Raw genomic sequence first — 23,986 nt, 5'->3', positions numbered from 1 at the left:
TAACCCTTTCTCCCACAAATAAAGCAAGTTACACAGGAGAAGTCAGTACCACTGGCAATAAATTAATAGATATTGCCACCAGAGACTAGCCCTCTAGAGTGGAATATACAGGCATTTCTAAGAGCCAAGGTAGCTCACATTGTAATGGACAGAGCAAAGCCACAATTATAGCGTTCCACCTAAAACCCACCCGAGACTGCAGCCTGCTAAAGGGAAAAGACAGGTGACAATGATTAGACATCAAGCCCTTGTTAAAGAAAACCAGTTTATTTTAAAAAGCTCTAAATGCCCTGTGCTTGGTCCCTGGTCAGGGAGAGGTCTCAAGAGTTACTACCTGCACAGGGGCTGAAGGTACAGGGGGAAAGTCAGGTTTCAGTTGGTTGAGTCCTACCTTATCTGTTAGGCTTTTTCTAGAAAGTCTTGCTCTGTCACCCAGACTGGAGTGCAGTGGTGCGACCTCGGCTCACTGCAACCTCCACCTCCAGGTTCAAGCAGGTCTCCTGCCTCATCCTCCCGAGTAGCTGGGATTACAGGCACACACCACCATGCCCAGCTAATTTTTGTATTTTTAGTAGAGACAGGGTTTCGCCATGTTGGCCAGGCTGGTCTCGAATTTCTGACCTCAAGCGATCCGCCTACCTCAGGCCTCTCAAAGTGCTGGGATTACAGGCATGAGCCACCATACCCAGCCCGTGTTAGGCATTTATAAGGAGATGGCAGCCCAGCTCCTGGTGATAAGAAAATGTAGACTCCCAAGATTCATGTTTTAACTTTCTTCATAAGTTAAGCAGAAGTCATTTGCTTCTGTCATGAATTCCAAGACTACAAAGTAAGTTTTAAGAGATGCTGGGACAGCAAATGAGGCTTGAATTCTGTGTTGACAAGCCCACACACCTCATTTCATTTAGTATCCAAGAGATAAACACCACCTCTTCTACTCCAGGACTGGCATCTCTGGGCTTTTCTGCCATAAGACCGAATCAGGCCAACTCTCCTTCCTCTAGGATTCGCGTGGTGGGATGCCAGGCAGCGACACCCTTAGAGCAGGAAGTCTGACTGTAGACTCAGCTACATCCCAACCAGTGAGGGTCTGCACTGGGCACTTGGGCCTCCTCCTGAGGCAGGGGTCCAGGGTTCTGGTGCGATGCCCAAGGCAGGGCCGCTTCTCAGCCCTAGCTCTGGGCCAGCACAGTGCCCCGGTTTGGCTGCACCAACTCACAAGCTCTTAGCTGGGGTTGTGGCAGGTGGGGCTCGGCTAGAAACAGGTTAGACAGTGTTGCTAATTCTTCAGCAAAGTCCTGGAATACACAGAAAGATGAGGGAAAAGGCAGCATGTAATAATTCTCAATGGCTCATCCTTTTTCACTAAAGACCACAAGCTGGCTGGCTACATTATTTTTTCTCAACTGCTCTTCACACTGAAATGGACATGAAGCCTTGTCCGTTCGTGCTCTGGGAGGCTGAAGTGATGGCAGGGAGGCACAGGCTTGATCAGTTTCTGAGTACTACCGAGTGCATCGACTTCATCTTGAAATTATTAGTCCCATTAAAAGATGAATTATTTTGCCCCAAATCATAAAAAAAAAAAATTAGCTGATATTAAAATCCAGGTTATTCTAATTTAAAAAAGCCACCTAATGGGCTGCTGTGCTGCTTTCCAACTAACTGCCTGCCTTTCGTCCATCTTCCCACTAACACAGTCCCTCATATAATAGCTACTCAAATCGGGACAATTTCAGGGTGGCCCTGAAGACTCTTGACAAAAATCCACTTAGTTTGGCCCCATCACTTGCTTCCTTTCAGGACAGATGGGATATGTAACACCTGTTCTCTCTCCAAGTAAGACAGGAGACTCCTTACCCCTGGCCACTGGGCCTGGTGGAGGCTGCCCAGGCAGACCTCTATCTCCATCCGTCCCATCAGACCCTTCTCCACCAGCTCCCGGAGCAAGAATAGCAGCAAGTCCCACTGCAAAACACACCGAGGTCAGGGTTGCTAGGAGGACGGCAGAGTGACCCTGATGACACAGATTGAGATCTCAAAGGGCAGAGCTGCTGGGAAGAGACTTGAGATGGATAAATGGAGTCCATTTCTGTGTGGAATAGGAAGGGGAAATAAAGGAAGCAGAGTAGCTCATAGTTTGGGGCAACGGTGGTGGATGTTCATAGTGTGACTGCAGAGGGCTGAGATGCCTTCTTGCTCCATCTGACTCACCTCCCTTGGCCTTGTGTCTGCCAGAAGCCCCACATTTCTTGGGCTCAGCAGCAGCTGCAGCGGAACCGGCCCCTGAAAGTCTTCCTTCCACAAGGAAAGCAGCATGTGCAGAAGCCTTCGAGCCTGCCCTCTCTCCAGCCTGTACTGTGCCGGGGGCCCTAGGATAGGAATTTGATCTGCAACTGTGGAAAGAGAAAAGCCAAGCTTTAAAAGATGGGGGCAGGCCAGGTGCGGTGACTCACACCTGTAATCTCAACACTTTGGGAGGCTGAGGTGGGCAGATCATGAGGTCAGGGGTTCGAGACCAGTCTGGCCAACATAGTGAAACCCCATCTCTATTAAAAATACCAAAATTAGCCAGGCATGGTGGAAGGTGGCTGTAGTCCCAGCTACTTGGCCGAGGCAGAACTGCTTAAACCCGGGAGGCAGAGGTTGCAGTTAGCTAAGATCGTGCCACTGCACTCCAGCCTGGGCAACAGGGCAAGATTCTGTCTCAAAAAAAAAAAAAAAAAAAAAAAAAGATGGGGACAGAAGAGTTGTTTCTAATCTTGCTTGTACCCAACCCTGAGATTTGGGGGATCAGGCAAGAGAGGGATTTGATGGAAAGGAACCATACCGAGGAGGGAAGCTAACTCCACAGAGCACTTTGCCAGATGCTGCTCAGCAGGTGGACACAGGAACTGCAGTGGGCGGGGGGAAGAGAGACCATAGGTATCACCGTGCTTACTGCTGTGAGAACTGGTCCTGAGCCAATGTGACTCTGGTCATCAGGTCTCACACAAGGACACAGAAAAAAGCAGCCCTCGGATGGCAGATGCCACATCTCACCTGGCGGCAGCGCAGCGTCTGGCCCAGCTGGCCTAGGAGCTGTTCCAGATGCTCTGGGGAGACTCCCTCGTCAGGGTCCCGTGGCCCCACAGCCAAGGAGAGCACGTCCTGTGAAGAGCAGGGGGAGACATCACCCTGTGCTGGGGGCCAGGATGCCACAGAGAATTCGGCTTGGGACAGGGATCAGCCAGTGGAGAGAGGCAGAAGAATGGGCCCCAGGGTATGGTGAGTGAAGCCAAGTTGCCCCTAGACCTGGGACTTGGGCAGGATAATACAGCCAGGGGAAGCAACAACGTGGACAACAAAAGAGGGAACGAATGGAGGTCAGCTGAGGGACAGCAGGCTGCCAGAGCATGGGAAACGTCACTCAACTTGGGACCAAACTGTAGCTAACCAACTCCCATAGCGCATCTTATTCTTGAAGCATGTAAGGAAACTGGCCTATCAGATACCGTCTTAGTATCTTCTGTCTCTCAAGCCTCTCTGTTCGTCTTCTCTGGAGATCTGAACTTTCAATACAGAAATCCTCTGCATATTGACAACCAGTATCAAATGGCCACTAAGCCTCTTCCTCTCCCTCCTACATAATCTCCATTTTTAGTCATTGCACCTTATAGTCCCTATTCCAATCTCTATTCCTAGATCATTACCCTAGACCAGAACCAAACAGTAAATATTTTAGGCTTTGCAGGCCATAAAGTCTCTGTCCCAACTATGCAACTCTGCTGTTTAGTTGCACAAAAGCAGCCATAGACAGCTTGTACACATTAATATGGCTGCATTCCACTAAAACTTCACTCACAAAACAAGGGGCTGGCTCGCTTCAGTCCATAGGCTATTTCTTGACTCCTGCTCTAGACAGTCTTTGAATTTTAAAATAAAGTTAAGAGAACTGATGGTTTATTCTTACTGCCTATAACTAAACAAGCATCACCTCCCACATAGAACATTTCTGAAATTGTCTCCAATTACTGGGGCGACTGCCTCCTAGAGACTCATTTGCTATCAAGCTATTCACCACCCCACTCTCATCACCATCTGCATAATAAGCACTTAGTCAAAAATGTCCTGTCTGCCCTTTTCCCCTTTTGGATGATTAAAAAGTCAGAGTGACAGTTAGGAAAACCATTCAATTCAGCTCTGCCCTACCTAACCCCATTCAGTAATGAGTGAAACAGGGACTAGCTGGACAGCACAGACAGCTACATAAAAATCCTGGAGCTGATGTGAGAAAGGAAAAACCAGGAACAGAGCAGGGGGAGGGAGCAGGGAAGCCAAAGGGAGTAGGGTAGCCGTGTACTTTTATCTCGGAGATGAGGTGGGAGGGGAGGGGAGCATGGTGCTCACAGGCGCGGGAGCAGCCCCTCCGCTCCCCCCGGGCAGCAGGTTCAGGACCCTGGGCTCGAAGTGTGCGACTCACTGCTGCTTTCACCTCCCTCCTGATCAGTGCTGTGGGGCAGAGGGAGAATGGGAAAGGAATCACGGGAGGGCCCTGCACAGGCTCACCATGCTAACCCATGCCTTTTGCTGTTTCCTACTGGCTGTCAGTCCCATCTCCCGCAAAATGCCTCTGACTCTCTGCCAGTCCACTTTTTAAACACTTGATTCAGCCAATCCCCCCTCCAGGACCTTACCTGTGATGTTGGCTGACAGCCAAGCACAGGCTTTCTCTGTTGCAAGCCCTACAGCAATGTTCTCTGCACTGCTCAGAACCTGCGAACCAGAACTACAGAGTCAGGGGCTAGGGGAGGGCTGGGTGCAACAAGGGATGCCAGAGTCGAGCACTGACCCCGCCCCCACCACCCTCCCGCAGCCTCACACAGCTGTGTGTGCACACGACTACTCCGTGCACCTCCCCACAACCGCCTGGCCTGCTAGCTGCAGGCCTCCCTCACACGTACGGCTGCCGGGGTCTCCTCTGGAAGCAGCGCCCGCACAGCCCCAGGGCTCTTCCTTTGACAGAACCTAAAAGGAGACGGAGTCAGTGGTCTCTGGGTATTTCAGCCTGGCTGTAGAAGTAAATGTCCCGAGTGCACCAAGCCCCTGACCTGGGAGGCTGTACCTTGGAAGGAGGCACCGTTTGCCCTCCCGCCCCACCCCACCCCACCCCACCCCACCCCACCCCAGGTGCCAGAGAAAAGAGAAGCCCAACTGCCAGCCCCATAGCATCACACATGGTCCCAAACCTAGGTTTGGCTTTTGTGCCACAGAAGGCCTACAGCCAGTGCAGGGCTTATAGGGGATGGGGGCGGGGAGAAGAGAAAAGGAGGCATGAAGAGAAGAAAGGGAAAAAAGAGTAAGTGTGAAGGAGGAAAGAAAGGACGGACGGAGAAAGCCAAGGGGAGAGTGATCAAATGGATCAGCGCTGCTTACTCCCGCCCCAGGGCCAATGCCTGGGCCCCGTGGGGGCACAGCTGGGAACACAAGATCTCCAACAGCCGGGCTGGGTCTCCCCCTTCCTCTCCCTGTGTCACCAGCTGCTCTTGGAGAAGTGACTCTGCCTGGCGCACCAGATCTGCCACCAGTGTAGCCCTGCAGCAGGGACAGCAAGGTTGGGGGTGGTTGGAGGGTTAATCGGAAAGGGGCTGCAAATTTAAGGGAATTTGGTCAGAAATTTCCTTCAAAACGTGTCAGCCATTTCAGCCCCACACCCACCCTCTGGCTGACCTCAGTTTAGCAACTGAGGAAAAAGGGGAAAAAATGGTAGGGCAATGAGACCAGGATCCTTAACCCACTCTTACTTGATATGTTTGACACAGTTTGATCCAATTCTCTCTGCCACAAACTCTACAGTCCGGCGCAGGGAGGGCGGCTGGTTGTGGAAAAAGGCCTGAGCGAGCTGCGCCTGGGGGGAGGAGGGAGAGGCAGCAAGGCTTCCTCCAGCCTCCCCGCCCCCCCATTTCCCCCACGGCTGTCTCTGCCCTGCCCTTACCTGCAGCCCCTGGCTGGTCTGGGAAGGCTGGGCTCCCAGGCTGGTGGTAGTGGTGGGGGTGATTTTCCTCATGAAGCCCCCACTCCGTCCACTGCTGCCTGACACCCATGAAGCGAGCAGTTTCCGGAGCTCTCCTGCATCAGTGAAGTCCAAGTTCTCAGTTCCTGAACCCTCTCCCCTCCCTAAGTATCATGGACTTTATTTGTGGAGTCAAGAGGCTCAGATACCCAGGAATGAGTATGAACGGAGCAATATCCAAGGGAGCTGGGCCAAGGGGGTGCCTTTTGGGTACTCATGGAGGGACAGACCAAGGACCGTCCAGGGAAGACAGGTGCTCACCGATGTAGGGGCAGCAGGTGTAGAGTAGCTGCTGGTCCACCACAGGCGCATTGTCCTGGGGAGAACAGGCTGGTGTCGGCAGGCTGCCCCGCCCCCAGTGCACCCAGGAAGCAGGCAGTTGGCATTTATAAGGGTTACATCTGCCCCTGGCTGGGCCTCCCCCAAGCAGCCCACTTCCTTTATTCCTGAGTTTCCCATGGCTCTGGCTGGACCCCAACACTCACCAAGCCATGCTCTGGGGCTACTGTGTCCACCTCAAAGGCGTCTGAGGGACCCTCTTCCAGAAAGAACAAGTCCTCAGGGACTGTGGGAATCTGGCAAGACAGTCACAATTCAGGTCAACTTCAGAGACCGCCACCCACCCCACCTCCTGCGCGGTCCCAGGGTGTAGGTGCCAGCTTCAAAGCAGCCGCCTCTGAGGTGATGGGAATCCCCAGGCCTTTCCTGAACCTTGTCTTCCAGCCCTTGCCTCATTCGCATTCAGACATTTGCCCACTCCCCATCTCCAGCTGCAGAACCTCTCCCCAGTCTGGACCCTCACTCTGCCCACCTGGAAAAGCCAGCCCAGGACAGCAAGTAGCAGCAGCTTGTTCAGGAAACACATCTTCCCCACACTCTCCTGCGACAACACCAAGCTCCTGAAACATCAATGGGCAGTACATGGGTTTGAGCAGAAAGGGGAAGGGAACGGAGGGGACAAACGCTGTCACTGGAAACTGGCTTGCAAAAGCAGAACTAAAGGGACTGGGGCCATGTCGGCAAGCAGGATCCCCCCAGCCCCGCCTCCTGCATGGGGACTGTCTCAGCGGGGCCACCTCAGGAACAGCATGAGGCCAATGAAAGTGCAGATGATTTCCCACTGTACCTCAGGGGAGCCAATCCTGCCTCTCCCTGGGCTCAGTTATGGCCGGGGCACCACACACAGTGCAGACTGCTCGACCCTCTTTATTAATAGCAGGCTTGACCAATGTCCCCTGAGTCCCGAATCCTTTCATCAAGCCTTAGCCTCGTTCCACTCACCGGTGCAGGCGCAGCAGGAGAGTGAAGATGCCCTGGTAATATTCCAGCAAGGGAACAACATGGTCAGCAAAGGAGAGAAACTCCACCAGCCAGGGCACGGTGAGCACTGCCCGGCGGGCCTGCAGCCCTCGCTGCAGCAGGGTCCGCACATCCAGGACCGGAGGGACCTGGGAGGGCCAGAGCTCAGTCAGAAGGCAGGTCCCTAGGAAGGGCTGGGAGATGGCCTTTAACTGCCTGGTTTCCAGAATAGCCAAGGAAACCAGTCAGCTTCAGTGCCTGGCTGGTCCTCCCTGCTCCCTCCTCACCAGAATCCCCGCCCATTCACCTGGCTCCTGAGGGCCAGAATGGAGTCCTGAAGCTCACCGGTCGGGGGAGGTTCAGGCCCCCGGTATGGCAGGAAAGCCACAAAGCCCAGGAATTTAGCCAAAAGTCTCAGGCTAAGAAGCACCACAGCAAATTGCTTCCGCTCACCCTGCATGGAATCAAGGGAAGTAAAAGGTCCAAGCATGAGGCTTCCAGAACAATTCCCGATCTGTTATAAAGTTTTTCTTGAACATACTCCCTTCCCTCCTGGGTCAGACCCCATTATTTCCCTTGTTCTGTTTTCAGACCTGCCAGTCTACATCTGACTCCCCGTCTTCATCACTGGGCTCATGCTGGGGCAGGGCAAGGCCATTGAGCTCCCGGATCTTCAAGCTCAGACTGTCCATGAGATGCTGGTTAAACTGGAAGCTGAGAAGAAGGGGTGGGTGGGGCATAAGCACTGGAAGAGGTACAGGAAGAGCCATAATCGAGAAGGGGCACTCCAGAGGGAAGGGAGCAGCAGGACAGACAGGGAGGCCCAGGAGCAACGAAATCGCCCATGTGGGTGACAGAATGAGAAGTGCAATGAAGCCAGCAAGTTCGAGCTGGAAAGAGCCTATCTCCAGGCAAAGGAGACTGGAGAACTATTTACCCTTTTGGGAAGCCAAACCTTTCCTGGCCTCTGCCCCATTCCTTACAAGACACAGGGGAGCCTACCTGCTGGCACTAAGGATGAAGTCCCTGAAGAAGCCTTGACAGCCTGGGAAGGTGGGGGGTGGGCAGGGCCCCCCACTGCTCTGAGGAGCCATAAGCCGTTCCTGTAGGCGCCACAACCGCCCCAGCTTGTCAGCTCCCAGCATACTCAACACATCTGGGGCCTCGCCCAAGACGGTGCCCCCAGCACCACCAGGGCTCTGACACATCTGGGGTGGAAGAGGAAGGAGAGAAATTAAAAAATCAGTAAGTGGGAGGGAAGGACTGAACAAAAAATAAGGAGAAAGTAATGAACATTTAAGGAATGCCAACTGTGTCAAGTGCTTTAGAAAGATTTTCTGAGATGTGAATTACAGTATTTCACAGGTGAAGAAACTGAAACTCCAAAGTTAAGCATGTGCCTGGGGTCACTAGAGCTGGGATGGGAAACAAAGCTTGACTCCTTACTAAGCCTGGGCTCTTTCCCACAGCACAAATCAGAGGGAAGGCAGCAGCAGGCTGGGGGAGCTGCAGGGCCCGGGATGTGTCAGAGAGAGTGCCCTGGCTTTTCTTTGGCCACTGGAGTTTCAGCCACTCCGCGAGGAGAACTCTTGTTCAAATTCCAGCCCACGACCTGCCAGGCTGTCCGCCCTATCCCAAAGTGCAGCCGTTACGTGGCTGCCTATGATACCTGCTGTTTAATGTGGATTAATCTCTTGCTGGGGCTGTTACCTGGAGTAGTTGTTTTTGGAAAAGCCGAACAAAGTGGCTGTGGCTGCAGGCTGCGGAGAGCTGACCCATCATGGCCCTGAGGAATAGAAGGTGGGAATGAAGCGTGTGGAAAGGAGGGAGAGGGAGAAAGATCTGAGAGAAGTAGCCAACCCCTGGACTTCCCAGCCCTTTACCAGGGACTTGAGCAGACTTCAGCCAGAGCCAGCCTGCACAGAGACACTGAAGGCAAGGGACACTCCCTCAGCACCAAGGTCCTCCGAAGCTAGAGGTACACTTAACCAAACAAGAAATCATGCCACCCCTCCTGTCTTCAGCCACACTAACGGGCGGCGGGTTTCATGAGCAATGTGAAGGGAGATGACTGGACTGAGGTTCGCGTTCTGAGCCCAGGCATCTACCTACACAGTGACCAGACTTGCCCAAACTAGAGGATGGAGAAGATGGAGTCTGGATGTGTCTAACCAGTGACTTGGGCAAAAAAAAAAAAAAAACTCAAGCAACCTGGGTTAAGAGCTTTGGACTTTCTACGCAATTGCCACTACAGAACAAGGATAAGACACCTGTGAGTGGAAGGAGCTGGAGAGACACATCCCTTTCGAGTAGAGGTAGAGTTATCAATAACTAAAGAAATTTCAGAGGATAGAAGAAAACAGCTAATGGCTGGAAGGAGCGGGGGAAAAGCCTTCCCTCCTCCCTCCTGCCACCGAGCAAGCACTGAGCTACTCATTGCCAGGCACAAGAAAGACAAGGTCTAGCACCCACCTGATTCTGCTGCCCAAGCCCTTCTCAAAATCCCAGCCAGGCTCCTCATGGTGATCTTCCCACTCTCGCAGCACCTCATAAAACACATCCCTGACGCATAAGAACGCCTGATCAGCCGAGGCACTCACTCCCACCAGTGCCTTCCCGCCCCGGAAGAACTGAGAACAGGACTATCCATAGCCCACCCACCACTTTTTTTTTTTCTTGGAGATGGAGTCTTGCTCTCGTCACCCAGGCTGGAGTGCAATGAAGCGATCTCGGCTCACTGCAACCTCCGCCCCCCTGGGTTCAAGCGATTCTCCTGCCTCAGCCTCCGGAGTAGCTGGGATTACAAGTGCCTGCCACCACACCTGGCTAATTTTTGTATTTTTAGTAGAGACGGAGTTTCACCATGTTGGCCAAGCTGGTCTCAAGAACTCTTGACCTCAGGTGATCCGCCCCTCAGCCTCCCAAAGTGCTGGGATTACAGGCGTGGGCCACCGAACCTGGCCAGCAGCCCCATTTTTTAATTTCTCCAGAGTTCTCTACATGATGACAGTAGTGCTACAGACCAGCAGCACACTACAGGCTTCATGTACTTCTGTGGGTAGTGACAGTTCATCCTGGCACACTCTGGCCTGAGAACCCTGAGGCTAATACCATACACCTGTGAGATGGCTGGCTAAGCGCGGGGGTTCACAGGTGCACAAGTGAATGAAGTCAGGTGGCCCCTATGATGGCCAGCAGGAAGGACCTGGGGGGACTAACCCACCACCTGTTAGTGCCAAACTCCTAATTCCTATGAAACCAAACCGCCAACTATTCCAGAAAAATGTCATCTCATTCCCTCCCCAAAAAGTCCCTTTTCTTATCACCTCTGTTTCTTAAAAGTATGAAAGGCTCGGTCACTGGAGAAGTTGGCACGATTGTCAGTCTCTGGCTGAAAGGAGACAGCCTGAGCAGAGGGAGGCATCGCCAGAGAGACCTAAAATACAGCAGGAACGTTAGGAACTGCAGGGTCATGCTGAGAAAACTTCTCCCTCTTATTCTTGCCCAGAGTTAGCTCACATTACACTTAAGTGTCGTCAGCAGGGTTGCCTGAATTTATGAAAGCTAGGAAGGGTTAGGTCCAGGCTAGTGGGCAACTAAGCTGGGGTCACTACCTTGGCAACACTGCCCTCATAGGCAGCTCGAAGGCGGCCTTGCAGAGCTGGTGAGAAGCACAGCAGCCGCTCATTCTCAGCCAGCAGCTTCAAGGTCCCTTTGTCCAGGTTGGAAAGAACCCTGCAGGGACAAGAGCACCTATGACTGAGACCGGAACACAGACTGCAAGTAGGAAGCCAGCACCTCCACACCACAGAGGATCTCTAAGGCATGGCGCAGGTATACAAGCCCAGATATGTACTGCAAGGTCATGGGCCAAGGATCAGAGATAATGAAAGTAAAGGGGAGGATATGAGACTTTACAGAGCAAGGACCAAGACAGCAGGACAGGAACATTACCCAGAAACCCAAAGCTCAGCTGCCAAGACCACAGGGGTCCATTTCTTTTTCTTTTCTTTTTTTTTTTTTGAGACGGGGGTCTCTGTCACCCAGGCTGGGCTGCAGTGGCATGATCTCACTACAGCCTGGACCTCCCAGGCTCAGGTGATCCTCCCACCTCAGCCTCCTAAGTAGCTGGGATTATAGGCGCACTCCACCACACTCGGCCTTTTTTTTGTTTGTTTTGTTTTGTTAGAGATGGGATTTTGTCATGTTGCCCAGGCTGGTCTCAAACTCCTGGGCTTAAGTCACTGTCCTGCCTCGGCCTCTCAAAGTGGTGGGAATGCAGGCGTTAGCCACCACACCTGGCCCCATCTCATTCTTTTAGGGACTACATTCATAGCCTTAACACAAAATTAAAGATTACAGGTAGGAGGAGGTCCAGGACCACTGCCCCTGTGTTAAGCACCAACATATATCCCAAGCAGCCAGAGAGCTAGGCAGATGATGAGAATGAGGCCCAAATGTCTCAGCCAGGGAAACTCACTGAAAGTGACACTCCAAAACCTGCACTGCAAAGAAGACACAATCGTGGATGCTTTGGAACAGTGGACTTTCCAGGGAATCTAGAAGGACAGTACCAAGCTGTCAGTTAACAATGGTCCCGTTTCTAGACCCCATGTCTCAAAAGGAGGCTTGCTCACTGACCTAAGACAGCTGGACTTAGTTCATTGTCACTGTCCTTGGCAGTCACCATCCTCCGGGCAGTGAGGAGCTGAAAGACGAAGAAAAGCTCCAAGAAGAGGTTTGGTACCAGGTTCTCTAGATAGATACAAAAAGAAATCCCATGGTATGGGCACCATTTGGAGCCAAGGCTCAGTTCCAGGTGCCTTATCAATTCTCTTACCCAGCAGTTCTACAAGTATCTCCACTCCAGCTCCCTCTGCTCTCACTCACCAGCAATGCACGAGGAGTAAACAAGGGCTACCAGCTCCAGGCGCTGGCGGGAAGACACTCTGGCAGGGTCCGCAGGTTCATCTGTGAGGCTTCCTGTCCGGCTGCGGAGGGGCGACCCCAATTCTGGGGTGGGACAGGTGGGGGTAGGTGACTGCTGCAGCTGCTTAGAGCTATGGAATAAAGAAATTTCATGAGCAGTCAGCTTGGCTTCCCTGCCACGGCTACACTCAGGTCCCTCCAGAGAAGATACCAACAGCCCAGGAGACAAACCCAGAGTCCCCAAGAGGGAAATCAATTTCAGGGAAAACCCCTGAAGATCCCCCATAGCGAGGAAGCCGACATCCCCAGGAGCGGCCAGGCCATACCGCTCCTTCCTGAGCATCTCTCGCTCCTCTTGCAGACTTCTGCACCCTGGGGGAAGGCCAAGGCCCCAAGGGCTAGTGTCCAGGGCTGAGGGTTGGGAACTGGGGACACAGCTGATTGGGGGTGAGGTGAAGCAGGTCTTGGGCTTGGAGAGTGACCGCTCTTCGCTCACCGGAGTTGGGTTGATCCTGCGAGAAGGCTTCGTCCTGCTGAGAGTAGCCACAGGTTTTTCTCAAATTCCTATCTTCAAACATCTCCCCTCCTCCACCGCAACAGCTAAACCTCTTGCAAAAAAAAAAAAAAACCCACCAAAACCCTCACCATCACCCCCAGCCTTCTACCCATCCTGGCGCTCCACTGCGGAGCGCCAAGCCCGAATGACAGACTCCCCAGAGCCTTCGTGGTACCCATCTCCTGCATGAGAGCTGAGTCTCACCCTGTAGGGCCGGGGGGAACCGAGCCTACGGGAGGGAACTCCTCCAGGTTGCTGAGGTTTGGCGGATCATACAGCGTGAGGCTGGGGCGGCTGGGGCTGCCAGAGCCCCTAAGCCTCCGGCCCCCGGCTCCGGGCAGGCTCTCCCCGCTGACCCCCTCCTCCAGGCCGCGGCCTCCACGCTCGCGGACCGGCCCCGGGCCCCGCCTCCTGCCCCCGCGGCGGGCCAGAGGGGCCTCGGCAGCGGAGCTCAGGGCCTCGGTCGGAGGGAAAAGCTGGCTGCGCGCCCCGCGGCTGCCCCGCGGCGGGCCTCCCGGCCTCCCTGGCAAGGCTGCCGAGGCGCCCGGGGCTTTGGCGGGGGTCGGGGGCCCCTGCGGGAGGACGCGGCTGCTCTGCTCCCTCAGGAAGTTCAACAGGAACGGTACGAATTCTTTCCGCAGGGGCCGGAGTGAGCTCAGCGCGGCCGCCTCCCCGGCGTTATCCTAGGGCAGAAGCACAGGTGGAGGGGCGAGAAGGTCAGCCGCCGGCCCGGGGACCGTGAGCAGCCGGGGCCGTAGGGCGCGCCTCCGGTGGGCGGCCCGGGCAGCGGCGCCCAGTTGGAGTGCACTCGGCCCGGCTGGCAGCCAGGCGCCCTAAAGGAAGGGGACTGGAGGGCTGGACTCCGCTGCGGGAACCGGCTTCGAGTCAGACCTGGGGGCGTGTCAGCGCTGTTACCTCCGAACCCTGGGTGCTGCGCGCGATCCACCGCACGACGGCTGCGACCGACACCTCTTCTCGCAGCAGCGACTCCAAAACGGCCGCCATCCCGGTCGGGGCGCTCTGGGGCGACTGCGCAGGCGCCGGCGCGCCGCGGGCGGCCAGGGAGGGGCGGGGCCGGCGGCGGGGAACGACCGTTGGGTCGCGGGACGGGGAGGGACCGGGCTGGCGGGGCGGGGCGGAGCCGGCTATTGCCCAGACCCACGGTCAAGGCCTGGTTAGGTCCTCAGCCCCGGCCGACAGGCCGGTTGTTAGGAGGTGGAGTGTGGATCACAGCGCCTGGGGAGGCCCACCTTGGCTGCCCGCCCTGGAGCGACCTGAAGGGAGGGATTCGAGCTGGGAGTGGGGCTGCCGCGGGTCGGACGCCCCTCTGGGGAGACCAAGGACCCGGGAGAGAGGTAGAGGGGAACAGAGACAGCCACCAGCTTCTATCTTCCGCTCTAAGCACATTTCTTTCACGAGTTTAAGTTTCCTAGATCCAACTGGCACCACCCCAGAGAAATTATAAAGTTAATCTAATCTTTCATTTTGACTTTGTTTTTCTCAAAGGCCGATTTTTCAATCCCTTGGCCGAGCAGTACCCATCGGCTTTTCAGCGCTCACCATCAACTGATTGACCATTTAGGAAAGAATTATTTCTAGGAGGTTCTTAATAATCCCCAAGCCACAACCCTTAAAGTGCCTCGGGCCACCCTGCACACAGAATTGCTTGTATGTAGCTTTATTTACTTAAGTGGGTTCACATGAGGTTGATATTTCAACTACTTTGCAGTTTAGATGTCAGTAAGCATATCATGATTAGCTTCTGGGAGCTTGGGGTTTTTTTTTTTGAGACAGGGTCTTGCTCTGTTGCCCAGGCTGGGCCCAGGCTGGAGTGCAGTGGCGTGAGCACGGCTCACTGCAGCCTTGGCCTCCTGGGCTCAAGCAACCCTCTCGACTCAGACTCCCTAGGGCTATAGCCCAGCTAATGTTTTGGCGGGGAGGGGCCGGCAGATCCAAAGTGCTGGGATTATAGGCGTGGGCCACCATGCTCGGCCTGAGTAATTTCTTAATCTCCTTTATTTTGAGATGGAGTCTCGCTCTGTCGCCCCCGGGCTGGAATGCAGTTGGAGGCAGAGGTGGGCGGATCACGAGGTCAAGAGATGGAGACCATCCTTGCCAACATGGTGAAACTGTGTCTCTACTAAAAATACCAGAACTAACTGGGCGTGACGGCACGCGCCTGTGGTCCCAGCTACTCGGGAGGCTGAGGCAGGAGAACCACTTGAACCTGGAAGGTGGAGATTGCAGTGAGCCAAGATCACACCACTGCACTCCAGCCTGGGTGACAGAGCGAGACTCTATTTCAAAAACAAAACAAAACAAAAAAACCTGAAAGAGCATTTTGGAGGTTGCTGCTTAGTGAGAAATCAAGCAAGGGAATCCAGGTGGAGAAAAACAGATGGCACGAACATTCCAGGTCAAACCAAACCAGGAGGGGTGAGGCAGTGCCATTGTGAATGCCTCCTGAGAGTTCCTCTGGTTCAAAGGAAGGTTACAGGCGGAAGGATGAGGGTGGGAGTGCAGGAATCTCTCTAGTGGTAGAAGGGGTATTTCCTATGGAGAAGGAAAAAGTACCTCCAGCCAGACAGAATAATGGACTAAAAAGGAGCTTTTAATATTTTAATTTTATTACAGGAAAACATCTCCTAACATCCTTGCACCCTGGTTTTCACCTGCAGGGACACTTAACACCTAGCTTCTATTCAGTCCTGGGCTGCTTTTTCTAGGGAACTTCTAGATGTGGTACTGCATTTACAGTAACGCTGTCTGCTCCCCGTTGATCTTGTAACATCTGGTGTATTCAATAACTTTATTAAATTAGAAAAATAGTATTTTCCACTTTTGAAATCCAGACCATCACACAAATAGAACGAGATTTTGCATGCGGAATGAATATTTTATTACTAGGTTATAAAAATAAAATACAAAATAATTTTAAAACAGAACTTAAAACACTGTACAAAGCTTTAATATGATACAAATGGGAAAATTAAATAAATAATTACACTTTTATGTACAGGTGGCCTATACAAAAGCACTCCATGTTTCTGCCGATACTCTGTCCTTGGTTGCCTGAGCAAAATTGTATAAAGGGAGCTGCTTGGAGGGGAAAGGAACACAATAAAACGCCTCTGGAGGTATTTCAAAGAGTAGTTTCTCATCTCTCTGATTTCAGGAAGAGGAGAAGAGAGGGAGAGAAAAGTGGAATTATTAAAGTCATCTAACTCATTGGTCTTGCTCAACAAGAAAGAATTCTGGTTTGTGTCTGAATCTGATTTAACAGCTGCCAATAGCTCATTACTTCTAAGATGTATATCTAATTCAAAACTAGATGCTCCCCCCTCCCTCTTTTTTCCCTAAAAGCTGGGAACTTGTAAGTAAATGGCCTAGTGAAATAGACACTGGCTATTTTAGAAAAAGGGTCAGAAGGTGGACCAGGAACTATGTATCAGGGAGAAGTAAGCGAGGCTCAAGCCCAGGCCATCTAGGCTGTGTTTATTCAGTCCACCCAATCCAATGTCAAAGTCCCAAGTGGGCCAGTGTTACCTTTATCTTCCCATCTTTGTATTTCTGAAAGCTTTTTCACCTCAGTGGACTACTTTGATGAACAGTTCAAAGAGAAGATTGTTTTGGAAAAAGTCCCAAGGGCTTTCCCCTTTCTGGGTAGCTCCCTATAAGTCAAATTCAAGTTCTGGTAGCCTTGTTTACCCCTTGTAGGCAAGTGATGAATGCCCACACAGAGCCCAGATGTGGTGAAATGCTGGGCATGGATTCCTCAGGATTTAAACTGCATATTATTAGAGAAAAAGAGCATCATATGGCAAGGGTAGTCTATATAAAAACTTGGTTTACTCAATGTTTTTAATTAGGCAAGTGAACACTCATGTACATAATATTAAATAATATTAAACTAATAAAAAGAGAGGTAAAATTCCTATCCATTTTTATTGTAAAATTATGTCATCAGCAAATTCTACAGTCACATGGGCTCAAAGATCTGCCTCATCCAATCTTGTTCCCTAGGTCAAGGAACCCAGAGCCAGGGTACCTGGGAGGCATGGTCAGCATCACCAGTGTACATACATTCTGTGCCCATACTACCACTAACGCTTCCAGCTGAAGAGGAGGCAGAAAACCGTTACGTTGCACAGGGCCATGAAAGGAAAGGCTTCACTACTTTTACATGTTACCTTAAGACCAAAGATCCAGCAAAGTCTAAGGAAATATGCTAATCATTACTGTTACTTTTTTGCTATTCAGTGTCTTGAGATTGTGTGGAAATTCAAGTGACCTGATCTTGTCACATACTTTAATTTTCTGATCCAAATTTGCTGAAAGGGAATAATTAAACATCAAGCTTAAATATTTTTTTAAGTAGGAGCAGACAATCACAAATGAATTAGAAGACGTCTTAATGGGCACAGACTTTATTTTTGTTTTACTTTTTTTTTTTCTTTTTGAGATGGAGTGTCGCTCTGTCGCCCAGGCTGGAGTGCAGTGATGCGATCTTGGCTTACTGTAATCTTCTGCCTCCCAGGTTCAAGCGATTCTCCTGCCTCAGCCTTCTGAGTAGCTGGGACTACAGGCGCCCGCCACCATGCCTGGCTAATTTTTTGTATTTTCAGTAGAGATGGGGTTTCACCCTGTGAGCCAGGATGGTCTCGATCTCCTCACCTCGTGATCTGCCCGCCTCGGCCTCCCAAAGTGCTGGAATTACAGGTGTGAGCCACTGCGCCTGGCCTTGTTTTACTTTTTAAAATTTCTGTGAGCTGCTCTAGAAAACTAAAGGACCAAAACTTTACTGTCATAATTCCATGTTCAGTCAGGGATTTCTCAGAATTGAGGTATGCAGCATCCAGATTCCCCTTTATGTGGATAGGGATCCCTGTGCCATGTCTTGGACTTACCTAAGAACTATAGGAATTCTCCATGTACCTCCTACAGTTTTTCTAGCAGTGTTGGGCAATGGATTCTGAAGGTTCCTGAGACTTTGTTAAATTTCTCATAATTCCCAGAGGGAAGGCCAAAATATTGAGAATACTCAATGATAGGATGAGTTTCCATTCTACTTTCTTATCCTCAAGGCACACACCAGAGTTCTACATGAGGACAGGGAAGTAGGATGTCCCACACCCTCTGAGGGTTTTCATGCATTAATACCGCCATATGGGCTGATGGTTGGAACTGCCTTTAGTTCTCTAAGTAAAGGTCTAAAAATGCACCTGTGGTTTCTGAACTTGGGTATATGCTGATACATAAGGACTACCATAGAAGTTACATGCCTTAATCCTGTAATCCTTTTGTGTGGTATCATTCTGCTAATATACTGTCCACAGAGCCAAACCCCAAGTTACACAGTGCAACAGCACTTGTCAACCACTCCATCTCCTCACTGACACAGGTGCTAAAGTACCTCTCCCCTGAGGCAAAGTCCCGACACATCTGTGGTAAGTGCACATAAACAGAAATGGGCAGATTTTGAAAGTGAATGCAAACAACTTAATTCCAAAATACATAAACATGACAGAAGACGTGGTTCTCTAACATATGCCATGTTTTGATCAATATAAAGAATAAGTTTTTAAAATATAAAATACTTTGATCTCCAAGACTAAATCTAGACTTATCTACAAATAAATAAATTTTCAAACAGCCAGGGGAAAATGCATTTTTCTCCCCCGAGTCTCACTAAATCGTTCTGAATTCTGGATCCTGCTTCTCGTATCACCAATTCCTAATGTTACGTTAGGAATGTAGAATTGTCTGCTCTTGGGAAAAAAAAAAGATCTGTTTTTAATTCAAAGCTCTTGGGTATAGAAAAACTAATGGTTTTAGCTATCTGTGTCTGGGTTTATAAAACACGCACCAATGTACACTTTCTCCTTGTAGACTGAATGCAACTATAGAAATATTAGCATAAAAAATATGTGGCCTGGAAGGAATCTCTGAAGATACTGAAGAACCTCAAGTTCCCTACATGGCCAGGAGCCAAGGGAAGGAGACACTGCACACCTAGAGCACTGAATTAGCAGCTGAGGTTGTAGTATTTGAAAGCAAATAATATAAAGCGAGTAATGACTACAGTGGGTCTCAGTTACCATTTTGCTACTTATTTAGGACTCGACTAACTTGGCAACTTTTACAAAAAACATTCACGTCACAACATGCAACTTAAAAAACAGTTAATGTAACTATGCCACTGTCAGCAAGGCCAGCTTGCATACCAGAGTTAAGAATGAGAGTGCCTGTCTGCCTAGGGCTTAACATTCAAAGATATTTATAATCTGTGTTTTAAGGTTAAATTTTATATGACCCAGTTTTCCTTCTTTGTTCACTATACACTAAAATTAAATGCCTCTACGCTGTGCAAGAAATCACTATGTGTGATTTTACTATTTCAACCAATCCATATACCCTGGGGATTTGGCAGCAGAATTCAGGAGAAACGCTACCTAAAGTGATTGAGCTGTTGCTAATTCTACCTTCTGTTCCACTCAAGTACCTCCACGGACTAACAAGGGAAGGCAAGGGCAACTGTGACTGACTAGGTAACCAGCTATTCTGTTGTGACAGAAGAAACCAGGTAATACTTGATTTTCAAAAGATAATTTTAACTGCTGCCCTATACTACTTTTAGTATAGTTTGGCTTGACCTTAATAGCCATGTCCCTCATCTTAGGTAGAATAACCAAATTGGTTTAAAATTACTTGATCTACGTTACTGAAACCTGAAATATGTCATCACTAAGAGAACCCCCAAATAAAAAATAAAGAACTAAAAAACACAACCAAACCAAATCCAACCAAAAACCTCATTCTCTATATCATACTTTAAAACTAAAATAAAAATCCCTGTGTCACAGGTGCTTGCTCAGGGCTGCCAACTTCTATTTTTCACCTGAGAGACATCTAAAAGCACAAACTATGCTTATAAAAACCACAAAGTAAATCTCTACACAGGACAATACTTACAAGCAGACCTATTGATACCACTTATAATATAATTAGTCTGTTTTCTTTTGAAAGTATCAGAGCAGAAATGTCTTTGGTTAATTCTTTCCTCTACATGCAAAATAAAATATTCTTACACGATGAGACTGTTTATCTCTGGATCTTGATGAGTTTGTCAATGCCATTTAGAAAAGGGGATAACACACTGGAAAAGTTGAGATAAAAATGGAAGGAACCAAGAAAGAGAGAAAACATTCAGTTGCCACATTCCCATCACTGTCAGTTCCAACTGCCAGCAGAGAAATGCCAATAAGAAATAAAATCACACACATGTACCACAGTTGTAGCCACATCAGCTTTTCCAATGATTACTACTAGCATATTTCCGACTAAAGGGGTCGGGATTTAAAGCTAGCTACTTTTAGCACAATTTAGCTAATGCAACAGAAATATGATAATTTCTTCATTATTCCCCCAACCCCCTGCAAAAAAAGTGAGATGAAAAGAGGAAAGTAGAATGGCATTTTTTAAGAAATGTTTTAAAAATCTATCAGACTCACCATTATCATCTCAGTCTATCCACTCTAACTATAAGGAGAGAACTATGTGATTAACATGACAAATCTTTGAACCAGTATTACAAGCATGTCCCTGTAATTTTTTCCCTATTAAAATCTTTTTGAAATGAAAATTAAATAACCTATCGTGGCTTGTTAAATACTGCCCACCCTTGCATTGTACACAGTGAAGGCAAGAAGACTCTGAGGTGTCACATGCCAAGAACATAGTTTCAGAAAATGAAGATAGGCAAGGCCCAAGTGTACATGAGGCACACAATAGAAAAGGAATTTCGCCATCTGTGATCTCGAAATTACAAATGGAGAATAACAAAGAATGAGTCTATATAAGGATATGTCTCTCTATATATTTATAAATATTTATATAATTTACCATGAAGACATGCAAGTAGTGTTATAGCAACTATTATACAATATAATACAGAAGGACTGGTCTTCCAATATTACAGTTGCTTTAGATAAACAGCAAATATGTCTTATCTATTGCATTCCTCTGTAGTGTTTGAAACTGGAGAGAAATTAAGATTCCACACTATGCTACATTTCTTATAAGAGACGTTATATGCCTCAATAGTGTTTTGAGTTTGTTTTTTTAAAAAGCTCAACACAGACAAAGAGAACAAGAGAAGTTCAGTGCAGCTTCAGGGCAGCTTTGATGCAGCATTGGAAGATGTTTACTTGGGGAGGAATTGTATTTCTTTCCTTTTTTTTGTTTCCCAATTCAACTGTATTAGGTTTGGCAGCAAATACAAGGTCAAACAGAAAGCACAGATGTTTGCTAGAAGGCAAATTTCAACAGCAAGCAGACCAATTTACCTGACCTTAATAAGGTCTTTACAACACAAAACACCTAGAGAGTATAAAAACAGCCCATTTTAAAAGTCTGGTAGACTTTCATTTTGCCTGATTCCTATTAGAAGAGTGAGATTAGAACAAATATCTTCCTCTTTATAGCTTCGTAAATTGAGATTGTATGAAAATCAGGCCAAGAAGCCCAAATGTTGAACTGAAACACAGGAGAAGCAGGTAACAAAACATTAAAAAAGAAATATTTGCCTAAATTTATTTCCCCAGATATTAATTCCTTATTGGCTAAATGTATAAAATACAAAGTTTGAGGATTCTAAGCCTCAATAATATATCTAATTTATTTCTAAATCTCAAGTCACAGTCCAAAGCATTGTGCTTCCCTCGTATCATCTTGGAGGCTGATATTACAAACAGTTGGAACCCAGAAGACTTAAGGAAGCAGTCTACTCTGGTCAGTTTTCCTTCTACTCAAGTTTCTAAAGGAGGACACTTAACAGGGATGAAGGGACATCTTCTATCTTGAAGGCTATTACCCCACACTTTCTTTCTCTCCCTAAACACTAAAGCCTGGAAAATAGCTCTAGTTAGACTTTTCTTTCCTTTACTTAAGTTTCTTATTTTTCATAATAAAAATGTAGTATGTTAAGAACTGTTGCTCTAAAAAAAAAAAAAAATCAGGGACCTAAAAAAAAGTAATTGGATTTGACAGTACAACTAGGACCATAAAATAAAAGCAGAGAGATTGAATCAGATGAGACATACTAAACTGTAAAAAAAAAATCTGAACTCCAGGGAGGGTACTAGGAATGAGGCAAAGTAAAGGTGTTCATTCTCAATACACAAAATAAACACACAAGCCAAATATACATGAGTACTGGCTCCCTGGCAACAGACTTCTTACATAATCTAATATCTGATCAATGACTCTCCAGGGTGGGAAAGTTTTGAATGAAAATAACAAACAAGAAGTTTCACTTTTGCTATATAATCTTTGAGTTGAGGCTTAAAAAAATTAGGCAACCCCCCTAAAATTCCATTCTATCTCCTATCCTCAACTCTTTTGTTTCAAAGGCGGCTTAAAAAATGAGAGCTCATTTTAATGAGTTTCTCCCCCTTGGATTTTTGCTCTATTTTTCCTTCTTGTACAAAGACATTGATTCCTAATCTACTTGCTGCCTGCCTTAGGTAATTCCTTATCATGTATTTTTGTCTTCCTATAAATAATTGATCATGTTACTTTCTTTTGCAAGAGAAGATCAACACTGATTTTTTTACATAGACAGTACAGGGACACACATGCATCAGGTTTAGGAGGAAGATCTCACACCTTTCAAAGAGATGCAGCCTGGCTCCTATCTGCTGAGTTTACTGGCTGGCTTACTCTTCCCTGGGGGGGTTTTAGTGCTGGCTGAGTGGTGGTGGAGGCTGCCGGATCCTTTCAGGCCATTCTTGCTGGGTTTGCAATGCTCCTGTTGGCAGGACCTCCTGGAGGAGGAAGATCCTGAGTGGCTGGGAGGTGACTTGCTTCTCCCCAGATGTGGGGATGAACTCCTCTGGTCATGGTGGGGCCGTCCAGCCCTAGATGGTGAGGAACTAGACGTGCGAGGCAAGGATGAGCTTCGAGGAGAGGCACTGGGACTCCTGCGAGGGACAACTGGACTCTTGGGTGGTGTTTTTGGATTGTGAGGAGATCCTGGACTCTTGCACTGAGTAGTGCTCCGGGGTTTCTGAGATCCATTTTGAAGAATTTGGGCCAGGCGGGAGAAAAGGTCTGAGTCGGAGTTACTACTCCCTAGGACTTTATATCTGCGTAGCCTTAAAAGAACAGAGAAAATATATTTTAATTCAAGTGTGCCTAAAAAGTCACAATGTCCCAAAATCATAATGTGAATGTGTAGAAATCAGAAAATAGACTAACAGGATACAGGGTTACTCTGTCATATACTAGTTGTATGACCCTGGACAAATTCTTTAATCTCTCCCTGCTTTCAATGGGAATACTGTCTATCTCACAGGGTCACTGAACAGACCAAGGGTAGTGACCCAAGTACGTAGATGAACATCTGCCATGAAGAAGCCCTTAAATGGTATTCGTTCCCTTCCTCCTATGCCATGTTTATTCTGCTAATTTTCAGATGAATTTAACTAACTGTCTCTAGCATGTTAGCACATAAGACAGACAGTAAACCATATTGTGTAAGGATGTTAGGACAGGAATCCTACAAACACGAAATCCCACAATGTAAGTGTTTTTTTTTTTTTTTTTAATTTTCTTTTTTCTGCCAAGGATCTGTCACCCCTAAGTCTTCAACATGAACTACACTCAGCAAGAGGAGGAACTACAGATAAATATACATTCCACTCATTTAATAATTTCCAAGAGAAAAGAGTAGTCATTGATTTCTGTGGACCTCAGTTTCTATTCCTGTCAATAGTCTGGGATTAAGGAGGGTGGACGCTGGAACTGACTGCCCACCCCATACTAGCAACTGAGCTTGGGCCTCAGATTTTTTTTTTTTTGAAACAGGGTCTTGCTCTGTCACTCAGGCTGCAGTGCAGTGGGATGATCACAGCTCACTGTAGTCTCGACCTCCTGGGCTCATGCAGTCCTCCCACCTCAGCCTCCTGAGTAGCTGGGATGACAGGTATGCACCTGTAGGGCATGCCTGGCTAATTTTTGTATTTTGTGTAGAGACAGTTTTGCCACATTGCCCAGGTTGGTGTCAAACTCCTGAGCTCCAGCGATCCTCCTGTCTCAGCCTCCCAAAGTGCTGGGATTACAAGCATGAACTGTAGCACCCCGGCCCTTGG

At 48.8% G+C, this 23,986-nt stretch overlaps 2 protein-coding genes across 14 annotated transcripts in view; both read right to left on the bottom strand.

Annotated features, from left to right (window-relative positions):
* Positions 1–246: 246 nt before the first annotated feature.
* CDAN1 (codanin 1) lies at positions 247–13,872 on the bottom strand. Of its 5 annotated transcripts, none has more exons than XM_055278855.2 (28): positions 13,728–13,872; positions 13,041–13,519; positions 12,607–12,813; positions 12,242–12,411; positions 11,993–12,106; positions 11,832–11,910; positions 10,966–11,086; positions 10,678–10,787; positions 9,824–9,913; positions 9,062–9,137; positions 8,354–8,559; positions 7,945–8,065; positions 7,659–7,805; positions 7,334–7,500; positions 6,864–6,951; positions 6,538–6,627; positions 6,314–6,368; positions 5,975–6,108; positions 5,784–5,887; positions 5,416–5,574; positions 4,944–5,007; positions 4,677–4,755; positions 4,343–4,491; positions 3,043–3,150; positions 2,831–2,894; positions 2,215–2,396; positions 1,861–1,968; positions 247–1,298 (listed from the first exon to the last, which is right to left on the bottom strand). In XM_055278855.2, the coding sequence occupies exons 1-28, from the start codon at positions 13,839–13,841 to the stop codon at positions 1,173–1,175; spliced, it is 3,711 nt and encodes a 1,236-aa protein (XP_055134830.2). In that variant the 5' UTR covers positions 13,842–13,872; the 3' UTR covers positions 247–1,172. The 5 variants fall into 5 exon arrangements, 4 of the variants coding, with proteins under 4 accessions (XP_055134830.2, XP_055134831.2, XP_055134832.2 ...); XM_055278856.2 differs by having other exon boundaries at positions 12,607–12,810; XM_055278857.2 differs by having other exon boundaries at positions 13,752–13,872.
* Positions 13,873–15,711: 1,839 nt separating this feature from the next.
* The window catches only part of TTBK2 (tau tubulin kinase 2), a 182,920-nt gene continuing 174,645 nt past the window's right edge, over positions 15,712–23,986 (bottom strand). For all 9 annotated transcript variants that reach the window (XM_055278906.2, XM_055278903.2, XM_055278904.2 and 6 more), the window contains one exon: positions 15,712–22,990. In XM_055278906.2, coding sequence (XP_055134881.1) covers positions 22,528–22,990 — 463 coding nt within the window. In that variant the 3' untranslated portion in view covers positions 15,712–22,527. The remainder of the gene's footprint in view (positions 22,991–23,986) is intronic.

The sequence above is a fragment of the Symphalangus syndactylus genome, chromosome 5, assembly GCF_028878055.3.
Source record: "Symphalangus syndactylus isolate Jambi chromosome 5, NHGRI_mSymSyn1-v2.1_pri, whole genome shotgun sequence".
Classification (NCBI taxonomy): domain Eukaryota; kingdom Metazoa; phylum Chordata; class Mammalia; order Primates; family Hylobatidae; genus Symphalangus; species Symphalangus syndactylus.
This window is presented reverse-complemented; position numbering and strand designations above follow the sequence as displayed.